This window comes from Belonocnema kinseyi, chromosome 3 (assembly GCF_010883055.1).
Source record: "Belonocnema kinseyi isolate 2016_QV_RU_SX_M_011 chromosome 3, B_treatae_v1, whole genome shotgun sequence".
NCBI classification, from domain to species: domain Eukaryota; kingdom Metazoa; phylum Arthropoda; class Insecta; order Hymenoptera; family Cynipidae; genus Belonocnema; species Belonocnema kinseyi.
In genome coordinates, this window is record NC_046659.1 from 157,409,495 (window position 1) to 157,421,784 (window position 12,290).

Genomic DNA, 12,290 nt, shown 5'->3' on the forward strand with positions numbered 1-12,290 from the left:
GATGACAGTTGGCTATATAAGTGCACCCAAATTATTGAGTTTCGCATTCGACACACCGACCACTCGGTGACGAAGACGGTTTCCTTATAATACAAACATCGTTTACTATGTATATATCTTTCTTGCATTGATTTACATCAAAAGTTTACACGTGCCGGAATATTCTTTTTCCTTTTTTTTTTCGTTTTTACGCATTTGCATCTAATATGCCGCAAAGGAGGTAGTTTGAAAATATAAATTTTTCATTGTGAATTTTTTCATGCTCTGATTTTAGTCCATAAAATTATTCATAAGAAAGTCGATTTGATTTCGATCTTAAATAAAGTATTCTTTTTATTTTCAAGTTTTGTGCTTTAAATCAATATATGTGGAAGTGAATAAAATTGTGGCGATTTTACGTGAAGAAAATTTAGGAGTTTCCTAGTTAAGTAAGTACTTCTTTACATTCTATACATTACTGTTTCAGAATTCTATTAATATTTCTGTTAATATTTCATATTTTTTACATTCCCATAATGTCGTACAATAATAAATATTTCCTTAGAAAAAGAGTTTGAAATTTTTTGAGCTGTAGCTTATGAGTTCGATACTCGCTTTCCCAGTAGTACCCTGTGCCTTGGGTAAACGCGGAAACATTTCCGAAAATTGCCAACTTCGGAAATTCACTGCGCAAAAAAAATAACTATGCGGCTTGACGTGTCGCATAACTTTCATAAAGACAGTTTTCTTTATTAAATGGATAGTTCTTTTGCTAAAAATTAAAAACCGGAAATTTCCATTGTTCCGAAATCAATCACTTTTTGAACGAAACTCGCGAAAACTCGGCTTCTGTTTGACGAAATGATCTCGTTTTTTTCTCCGAAAAGAAAAGCCCGTTCTGATGCCAATTATGTTTTAAAAGTAGAATTCTTTTTTATATTTGCAACATAAAAATGATTGCAAATCATTACTGTCAGGAATCGTTGCCTCGGACTTTGACGGACAAAAGCCCACAGGTCGTATTTTACTATTTTTTGACCGATTTCAAATTTTTTTTTAGAAATGTTCAGCATTAAATTTTTAAGAAAATTTCTGTTTGGAATTTCTAATTTATGTCACTGAGCAATAAAACATAAACAAATAAAGTGAAAAAATTGGCCATTCCAGGTTTGTGAATTTTTATCTCCAGGAAAAATACAGAAAAAGACTTACTAACAGCTGGAAGTATTTAAAGTCAACATTTCTCTTCACAATGGGCTATAGAATACGAATAAAGTATTATTTTCAACATGTCACCACCATAGGTCTGTTTTATAGGGTCCTGAAAAAACTCCATAACTGAAAAAATGAGTTTTGGGATTTTTGGGTGCTAATTACGATATTTTTTAGGTTTTTTTAATGCAAATTGTTTCTATTATATGAAATACTACTTCATACTCATAATTAGATTGTTTAAACAATTTATCATTGTTTTCAGAAATTTTCTTTTAGAATAGAGATAGAAAGATGCGGTTTTTTCAAAACTTTTCAAATTTTTGTCTAATTTTGAAATAAACCTGGGTGACACTTAATGATTGTTAACAAAAAAAATTGTTTAAAACAATTGATTATTATTAACAATAATATTCAATTTAAATTATACTAGAAAGTTGCGGTTTTTTCCGAACTCTTACATTTTTGCCTAAATATTTAGTTTTGCTTTGACTTTGTAGTCACAACAAAAAAATAATTAAAAAACCTCAAAATCTAAAAAACAAATGTTATTTAATTGAACAATAATAAATCAATTATAGAACTACTTTTGTTTAATTTACATTGATTATTACCATATTAAGTGAAAAGCGGATAAAAAGTTGAAAATTTCAGAAAAATCTACAACTTTCCAGCATTATTCAAATTAGGTATCATAAGCAATAATATTAAGTTATTCACAAAGTTAATTTTTCAACATAAATTAATTATCCACCTCAATCTAATTGTAAATTAGACGAACAGTTAAAAATTTCAGATAAAACCCCAACTTTCTAGCATTATTAAAATTGAATATTATTAACTATAATAATAAATTGTTTAAGCAATTTTTTTTGTTAACAATAATTAAGTATCACCTAAGTTTAATTGAAAATTGGACAAAAAGTGGAAAAGTTTTGAAAAAACCGCAACTTTCCATCTCTATTCTAAGAGAAAATTTATGAAAACGATGATAAATTGTTTATACAATTTTTGTAAGTATCTAATTATGAGTATAAAGTAGTATTTCATATATTAGCAACAATTTGCATTAAAAAAAAACCTAAAAAAATATCGTAATTAGCAACCAAAAATCGCAAAACTCATTTTTTCAGTTATGGAGTTTTTCAGGACTCTATAAAAGTTTTTTATATCGTTAGAATCGTGGAGAAAGGATGCCCTTTGTCTTAAAAATAATTTTTCCAAATTGTTAATAACTTTTAAAATAATTATTGCTGAATATTGGAAAAACGACGTTAACTGCAAAATTCAGCATCCCAATCAACACCGTTAACTGCATTTTGCATAATTAATTAACATTTTTTCGAAAGTTTTGTTGCAAAAATGAAAAGTTTATATGCAAATTAGTCAAGAAAAACCAAAAAAAAAACTGCAGAAAATGAATTAGAATCCGCGATACACGCGAGTAAAAATTGGAACAGTTTTCATCGATTTTCTCGGCTTCGATAATTTCGCAGTTAACGGTGTTTTCTCAAATCACGGCAATTAATGTCGATCCATATCCTCCAAAATTCACCTCTGTTAGTAGAAATTACATTTTAATTGGTTAAAATTGCAACTATTTGGTTGAAAATTCGACAATGTTTAAAAAGATCAAATATCATCTGTTTAAAAATAAATTCTACCTTTTTGAAATAAAAATGCAAGTTTTGTTGAAAATTTGGCTATGTTGTTAAAAAGTCATCCTTTTTGGTTTAATATTCAACCAATTTAGTAAAAATTCATCCCTTTTGATAGAAGAAATCATATTTTTTTTAAAGTCAAAATTCCAGTGTTTTCGTAGAAAGTTATTTTTTGTTTAAAAATTCAAATTTTGATCGTGAAAAGTCAACTTAAATCCTTTTTAACCAAAAATTTAACTATTTTATTGAAAATTTATCTTCTTGATTTAAAAATTTATCTTTTTGAGTAGAAATACCAATTTTTTAAATTAAAATGAAAATTTTTTGCTAAAAATCTTTCTTCTTTGATTGAGTTTTCAAATATTATATTTGAAAAATTTGGCTGAATCACTTTCTTAAGGAATCATTTTTTTCTTGACGATTTATACCGATTTATAACGATTTATAACGATTTATACATTTTTTGATTGAAAGTTGAACTATTTTGTTAAATAATAATATTTTTAATTGATAATTGAACTACTTGGGTAAAAGTTAATCTACATTGTTAAAAAATTATTCTTTTTTTATGAAGGCTTATATCCTTGGTTGAAAATTTAACTTTTCAGCCGGAAAACCCTTTTTTTTTAAATTAATTTTTTAACGGAAAATGTAACTTGTACATTTATATCTATGCGAGGCACGACATTTTTCACTAGAACCTGATAGGACACCCAATAAGTTTTTTCTAAACTAGGTATTCTGATAGAAGCCCCAACCAGCCTTTTCTAGATTAGATTTTCTGATAGGGGCCCCAGTCAATTTTTTCTGGACTAGATATTTTGATAGAGGCCCCAACCAGTTTTTTCTAGACTAGATATTATGATAGGGACCCTGTCGGAACCCAACTTCTAATAGGGGAAAGATGGAGAAATTTCTACACGGGAACTTTATGACCAAATATTTGCGCATAACTAAAAAATACTATTACATTGATTTCATGTAAAAACAAATATAACACACACACACACAACTAATTATATATATATATATAATAAATAAACCACCTATCTCACGGTCGTGAGACGTATAGTTATGGCTGAAATTTTTACCGCAATTTCGCTGGGATCGGGTGCAGTTTTTTTCAGGTTAGTACCCGCTCTCGGCGAGATCCTGCGGTTGTCCTAATGACAAACTATTACTACACACACACACACACACACACAATTATACATAAATTCCATCTTAAATCTCCACTATTTTTTAAATTTCCAAAAATTAAGATGACCTTTTTTCATCACATGACACAAAATAAAAGGTGAGACATAACAAATATATTTGGTTGCCCACCCTAATATTTACATTACAATATAATAATATTAGCATTAAGTACAATTAACAAATTATTTGTTTGAACTATATAATCAGATGAGTAGAAAATATATTAGCTTCATTGTATTAATTGTTAGGTATAAAATAATTGAATAGAAAGAAAAAATGGAAGAAGATAACAACGGCCAGAAACATTATAATCTGCATTTGAGACGAGAGTCCGGCGTTAGATACATGAGTCGAACTACTAGGTGGAGACATGATAAAATTCGGGCTGAAAACGAGGCTGAAAATGGCAGACAATATCGTCCCCAACTAGAAGAAAATGATGTAGGGATCCGGAATATGAGGGAAAATCTAGATGGCATTTTCTTAGGCGAGGTACGCGAAGATAATTCCGAGTCATCAAGTGAAGATGATAGCAGGTAACATACTAAATAAAACTTCGTATTAAACAATTCCGCATTCATGATAGTTAAAAAGCTATCACTCTAATTCGTCGGCTAAAATTATGTTCTTCAAATGGAAAAAACCGTATACCTGCAGTTGGAATTAGTCCAATCTTACTTCTCCAAATTAAAAAGACATAAAAGAATTACAATTGAGTATATGTATTACTATTTAAAAATAGGGAAAACAGGTTATTTAGATTAAAAATTAATTATTTAGTGGGTTTCACGGGGCAAAACTGACATATCGCTTGGTATTACTCACTTCACTGTCTAGAAAGTATAAAATTTGCCTCCATATCAGCCGACGTGAGATTTTTTATTTAATTTAAACTGACCCACCCCCCTCCCCCTTTTTAAATAAGAATATTCAGTTAAACTAATTTGGTGACGCAGGAAAAAGTTAGGCTTTCTTTGCTGCATTTTATTTTTTGTTCGGTTGTACTTGAGTCGTTAATGGAGCAACTAATGAAAATTAAGTCTATTTTTTGTAAATGTCTTTTGCAAGATCCGTTGTTTATTTCAGAAGCGAGTCTAGAGTTAAGACATCCTAGACTTAGAAAAGTCCCGAGAAATTTTTACTACATTTCAATAATTTTTAGAAATTTTTCAGATTGTGGGGTATTTTTAAAACTTCTAAGACATTTTCAGGAGCTTTTAATTTGAATTATTTTAGGGAATTTTAAAAGATTCCAAATATTTTTAAAAATTAATTTAATTAATTTGAGTGAATTTAAAGATTTTAAAAATATTATAGCATAAAGAATTTTCTAGAATTCCTGAAGATATGCAACGATTTGACAGGACGTATCAGGTTTTCAACGATTTAAAAAGATTTTACGTTAGAAGATATCATCATCAAATATCGCGGAATTTTATAATATTTTAGTGCATTATAATATTATAGTCATTCCTCAATGGAATGGACTTTTTTTGGTTTTTAAAAGTTTCAATTTATTTGATCTTGAGGATCAATTCATAAGATGATTAACGGATTTGAAATGTTTTAACGTATTTTTTCAAATTCTTTGGCATTTTTAAAAGCATTAAAAATTTCTAGCGGAGTGTAAAGGATTTAAAATACAGTGAAAGTCTTCAATAGCTGTCCCTTCTATAGCTCGTCCAAAAATTGACGCCGCGCCGCATGTAGGTATAACAGATGTTGCGCGGGGTGCGCGGGATCTGCGACTGTCACTCAGGTGAGCAGTCAGGCATGAACAAACAAAAGCGGAGCGGGCTATAATAAGTTAGTTCCCACCCACCGTCAGCCCCGAAATCGGCGCTATAGAAGAGTTTCACTGTATTCTGTACAATTCATTTGTAATTCGCCCCGAATTCTTATTAATTTATCCTCAGTCCCTTCAAATTCTCTTGAATTCTTCTAAATTCACTCAAGCCTACCCAAATCAATTAATTTTTCCATGTTTTTGAATTGTTTTTAATTCACTTGATTGCTTTTTAAATTCAGGTTGATTTTTTATGAATTTCATCTACTTTTTCTCATTTCTTTTCAATTTCCCTAAATTCACTCAAAATGGATTGTAATAAAAATTTTTTTTTGTCGAAACTGAAAATTGTTCCTATTCATTTGAATTATTTTAAATTTATCTTGAATTTTTTGTTACCATTAGTTTTTCTTTGAATTCACCCTGAACTATTTTAAATTTATTGAAATTCTTTTGAATTTTTTTTAATGTACTTGAATCTATTAATCGCACTTTGAATTCTTAGGCATTTAATCAAATTCTTTGAATTCCCTTAAACTTTTCTAAACCTATTTCAAAGTTACTGACTTCAATTAAGTTTTTTTCAAATGGTTTTAAATTTATTTGATTTTCCGTAATTCACCTTGAATTTTGATGAACTTTATTGAATTCTTCTCTTTGGCCGTAAATTACTCTAAATTCAATTCAGTTTGACAGAAATCCATTGAATTTTTAAAATATTTTAAAACATTTTTCACAATTCATTTGAATTGTTTTGAATGTAAATTGAATTGTTCCGAAATATTCCAAATTTATCCTGAATTTGTCACTCTTTGAACGCAAAAAAGTACCCTATGAGCGTGACAAAAAGTACCCTTTGGTCCCTATAGTTTATTCCATAGGGACTTTAAGGCCTTGAATATGCATTATTATTGCATTATATTTTCACATTTTCATTATTCCGATTTAGTGATGATGATGATGATCTCTACATCCGACCTATCACTGTTGAAGAATTTCTGGTAGATGTACCCGACGAAGATGAAAATAATATTCCAAATATTGAGGAGGAGGAAATAATTGAAGATGAAGACGAAAATGAAGAAGATGAGGATTACGAAGACGGTAATGTACCAAGCTGTAGAATAAATTTAAATGACGAAGATCTTAGAGATTGGCTAGACCAAGAACGGCAAGAAGGTACAATTTATAAATACAGAAAAATTTTCACGAACATTTTGGATTTAATTAGTTATTGGGTGTGTTGCACAAATTGTGGGATGGATCTTATAAAAATAAAACTTTCTTAAACAAGTAAGAAAAAAATAAAATGTCCAAATTTTGGTAAAGATAATGAAGAGAATTTAAAAAGTGGTTACTACATGGTCGTGTTTGATTTGCAGAAACAAAACATTTTTTAGAGGATCCAGAAATTTACAAAGCATTACGCGAAAATGAGGGCAACAGGCGTTTAAACGAATTTAATTTTGAGGGTGACAATATTATTCAGGACAATATTATTCGTTTTCTCATAATAAAATCGATCCAATCACTTTGAGTATAATTTGATACTGCATGATATGAACCCTTTAATAATTTGTATTATTTTTCAAATTCCTATAAATTAAATTACAAATTGTATTTTTGAATGCACAATTCTCAAATATACTAATTTTGTATGCCTTAAAACTAAAGTTGTTTACCACGAAAAGATCAACTTTGTAAATATTTGTTTCAAAGCTTCTTAATTTCGTAATGCTGAATCAGAAATGTTAATAATTCTTTAATTTTTAGGTTGTTATGTTAGTATTGTAACCAGGATCTTAACTAAACCACTGCAAAGCTTTACAATCCGTGAAATGCAATAAAATTCCTTTAAAAATCCGTAAAATTACATGAAATCTGATATTTCTTGAAATCATGTAAATTTATTGAAATACTCCGAGAGCTTTTAAAACCCCTTAAAATCGTAAAAATGTTTGCAAATCTTATTAAATCTGTTGAAACCGTTAAAAATTCCCTTGAAATTTTGTTAAATATCCATTAAATATATCCATTTTTTTAGCCTGAAGATGTGCCAGAAAGTAGATTTTTTTAGACAATAAAAAAGAACCCTAAGTTCGAAACAGTCGAATAAACATTTTTTTAGGAATTCCTGTTTTAAAAATAATTTATTTTAAAAATTTCAATTAAATTTTTTATTTTAATGTTGAAATACATTTTTTTTTAGTAAAATATTTAATACTTTAATTGAACATATGTTCAGTTATTAAAGTTTTGAACTGTAAATCTATATGACTCATAAAGGATCCTATTATCAAAATGCGTTTTTTCAAGCCTCAGAATTTTGTTCTCAAAAATGATTATGTCAATTGAAATAATTAATCACTTGAATTTGTAGAAAGACGATAATTTTGTCTTTATTGTCAAAATAGCATTTTTTAATGTTATGTAACAATACAGTTACTTTTGATTAAGTAAAATATAAATTGCAATACTGTTGTATGTACCATGCTGTACCAATTGCAATACTGTTGTATGTATCATTATTTTAAATTGCCAACAAATTTGCAGAATCGATTGGAAAACCCATGATTCTGCAAGTCAATATTTGCAAAAAAAGGTTCTTAAAGAATACTTTTAAAAATAATGGTAATAACTTTTTTTTTATTTCGTAATTAACAACTCTTTGTGCAAACAGAAACTCGGGAAGAGTTACAAGAACTGCTGTCCAAGGGAAAACGTTTAACGAGGCCTCCAACAGGCACTTTATCAAAGTTCAGGAAATCGCCGCAAATTTCTTCTGACGAAAGTCATGAGAGCGATTGCAAAGAAATCGAAAACAGTGCACAATCGAAAAAAGAAGTCGTTGTAAGTAGCATGTTTAGGTATTTATATTATTTTAATTTCGTGTAGTTTTTGAAGCCTTAATAATTTGTAAATTTGAAATTGAATCTATTAACAAGTTATAATGAGATAACCCGAACCCTTCTACTGAGAGCCAGTGTCATTTTGTAGATGACGGTTGCTTCCAGTGGGACCCTGCGGTGTTTGCTGAACCCTTTTTTAGAATATATTATATATATATTTAACAATAATCAATGTCATGCTCATATGAAATAAAAGATTTTCAACATATGATAATAACCAAATAAAGTGGGACGATGGTCGTGGGGGCTAAAGCGTAGGCTTTGGACCCACTCCTTCGGCTTGCGGGTTCGATTCCCGCCTCGCACTCTGGAAGAGTATCGGTGGCCCATGCGGTGAACACTAGCCTAGCAAGGGAGTTGTTTATCTCCGGAGAGTCGTGGGACCGGTACCTCTAGAGAAAAAGGTTTTCTCTAAGTACTTAAGGCTTGTTGCTCTTGGTGGTTCGGAACCCACCTTAAACTGTAGGTCCCCCTTCCACCACCAAGTAAGTGTGTGGAGGGTGTGTAAAGGAATAGAGAAGGTGTAAGAAAAATGTTTAGGGGACACATTAGAAGCTTCCACTCAATAATAACCAAATAACCATTTACAGGCTGCTAAAAAACAAAAATCAAAGGAGGAAAGAAGCAGAAAAGTGGATGCTCAAATGAGTGTAATGGAAAATCTGCAGAAGAAATTAGATGTAGATCAGACGAAGATCCAGGTGAGCATGGCTAACTGGTCAAAGCAGTCTTCGCTCCTTGCTTCCCTTCAAGCACAATTAAGGAGATACAAGGAGGAAACTAAAAATAAGAGCAAGATCATTCAGGACCTGCAAGAGTCAAACTCGAAATTGCGTGTCATCATAGAGCGAAAACTAGGTAAGTACCATATCCAGATACAAAACATATATTGCTTATGTGCTTAAGAGCCGTTCGCATGAAATATAATTGATTTTTATTTCATTCACAGACACGGTGATACTACAGGGTAAAGGAGCAATAATTGATGCGGGTGTCGAGACATGCAGTGCAAGCACGAACGCAAATGCAAGCATAGGCCTTAGTAATAGCAGATCAGTGGATGAGGTATATGTTATTATTAATATATATACTCACGCGCGCGCGTGTGTGTGTGTGAAAGGAAAACACAGTCCAACTTCGATAACTCGAATTTTTGATAATTCGAAGTTTTTTCTCATTCCCGGACGTGATGATGTCTAGAAATAATTATCCGATGACTCGGAAGTTTTTCTTGCTTCCCTTGGTGGTTCGAGTTATCGAAGTTCGACTGTATTTGGAAAATATAATAATTTAAATAACCTGGTTCAAAATTAAAAATTAAATTTTCGTTATTTTTTGTGAATTAAACTTATCTCTTAAATGATTATACGAAGTTACATTAAAGAATTTTGAACATTTTTCACGCATCAGTTTGAGCCATCCTGCTGCGGAACGGATTATATGAAACAAAAAAACAAGATTTTCTTAGTATATTCCTATGTTGTACTAATTTAATTTTCAAAAAAAATTATTTATAAAGTCTATTTTGTACAGGTGGAACTAGCAAGTGGATTGTTCGTAAACAAATTCGGTCTGGAGGCTATCAGATACAATAAAAAGATGAAGCCATCCAGAGTAGTCAGAAATCTGGTTACGCTCATTTTTACGCGGGATGAGATTTTAAACCAGAGTATTACTGGGAAGGAGTGCAATTTTAAAAAAGAAGGCAACAGAAAAGCAGCCACTCAACGATTAGATGAATGGAAAATAAATGTCGTGAAAGGTATGTAATTTTGTCATCAACGCGGAAATGTTTAACAATAAAAAAAGTTAGAAGTAGTTAATATTTTTAATAATATTTTTCAGATGAATTGAGGAGGATATTATGTGAACGTAAATATTCCGCTGACAATGTCAACAAGGAGGTTCTAAATGTGGAGAAATATATCAGGTCAAAGCTTTCAACAGAGAAGCAAGCGATTAAAAAACACAAGCAGATGACAACTCGGCCGAAAATTCTGTCGTGACTTCAGGCCAGAATAAAACTTTTTCTTATTCTGAAGCACCGGAAACTGTAACTGTAATTTGCTTTTCTTGCTTCTTGCTTTTCCGTCCAAAATTGTATAATATATTTATGTTTATTTTAATTTTAATGAAACTTGGTGCAATTATATTTTAAGATAAAATATATTAGAGGCTCTAAAGATTAAAATTTTTTTAAATCTTGCAAGACCTAAGATTGAAGTTTGGGGTGGGATTGTTTGCGACTGTCAATATTTCTGCAAGGAATGATTGGATTTTGATGGAACTTGGAGGTATTAGAGGCGGATTTAATATTTTAGTAGGAAAGACTAAAAAAAAGTTGAGAATTTTGCCGCAAAAAAAAAGGCAATACAAAATTTTGATTTAATTTCACCATTGAATACCTCCTGATTTATCACTTTTCTGGGGTTAAATTAGAATATAAAGATATTTCCTAAAATATCGTAATTTTAGTGAAAACGACAGAAGCTACAAAACTGTGTTTCTGTTTGTAAAGAAATTTCTGTCGCTGAATATGCTTTGAATGTAATGGGCAAGAGTGTTTAAAATAAAGAAAATGTTTACTTAGAAGCATCCGTCAAGATGTGCAGAAATTAATGAGATATCTATTTTTGTTGACTCTCGAAATCATTTTACTTATTGGCGATATTTGAGATTGGTTTATGCAGTAAAAATCCATAAATAGGATAAAAAGTCGAATTTAAATAGAAGCATATGTTTATAGCATTTCATCGATTGTAAAAAATGTTAATAAAATAATTTTTATAATACTAATTTTGTCTTCATTTTTATTCCGTACGTGAAAAATGTTTTTAGAATGGGTCGTATGCTTAAAACAAATTTTAAGAGCGATGTTTTTGGGGTGGTTAGTATTTATTTGTATACACGTTCAGTCATAAATCATTGTTAAAGGATGCAAAAGATTTATGCGTTTATTTGGGATTAGAGAGATTACAGGCTTGGCACCCTCAAACAGTCATAAGCAAAACGCCCGAAAATTTGTTCGAATCCACAAAAAAATAAACCCATTTAAAAAAAATATTTATAGGTGGCGCAAGCCCCATGAAGTTTAACACGTATTTCCCATAAGAACCCTGGCGGACCGAAGGAACCGAATGGAGCCTCTATAAAGTACCCGTAAAGACCCCATTGTGTCCCCATTCGGTTCCTTTTTAAAAAACAGCAAAATCAACTTTTAAACTGTTGAAATTCGGATTCTACGTTAAAATTTGCATTAGAAACTCACAGAGTAATCCCAATACTTTTTCTTGCAGCGTTAAAAACTTTAAAGCATAAAATACGTGTCATTTACAAGGGCCGAAGGCGCCTTCAAGTGCATCTTCTTTAAGTAGCAGTTAATAAGCGTTCCGTCGGTAACTTTAAGAATTTTTTCTAGATGCTAGCGCCACGCAGTGGAAACCTCAGACAACAACGCTGCGATGCAAGTTAGAGAAGTTTATTTTTAAACTTCGCGCGCAACATACTACTTGAGCTATTATAGATGTGCTTGAAGTCACCTTC

The 12,290-nt window shown here is 30.6% G+C and overlaps 1 protein-coding gene across 3 annotated transcripts; it reads left to right on the plus strand.

Moving 5' to 3' along the window:
- Nucleotides 1-202: 202 nt before the first annotated feature.
- Nucleotides 203-11,445, plus strand: LOC117169337 (nucleolin-like). 3 transcript variants are annotated; one of them, XM_033355672.1, is made up of 9 exons: nt 203-220; nt 345-428; nt 4,301-4,588; nt 6,788-6,942; nt 8,519-8,688; nt 9,338-9,605; nt 9,697-9,812; nt 10,281-10,509; nt 10,593-11,445. In XM_033355672.1, exons 3-9 carry the CDS (start codon nt 4,329-4,331, stop codon nt 10,751-10,753), a joined length of 1,359 nt encoding a protein of 452 aa, XP_033211563.1. In that variant the 5' UTR covers nt 203-220; nt 345-428; nt 4,301-4,328; the 3' UTR covers nt 10,754-11,445. The 3 variants fall into 3 exon arrangements, with proteins under 3 accessions (XP_033211563.1, XP_033211562.1, XP_033211564.1); XM_033355671.1 differs by lacking the exon at nt 203-220 and having other exon boundaries at nt 235-428; XM_033355673.1 differs by lacking the exon at nt 203-220 and having other exon boundaries at nt 235-428; nt 4,320-4,588.
- Nucleotides 11,446-12,290: the final 845 nt, after the last annotated feature.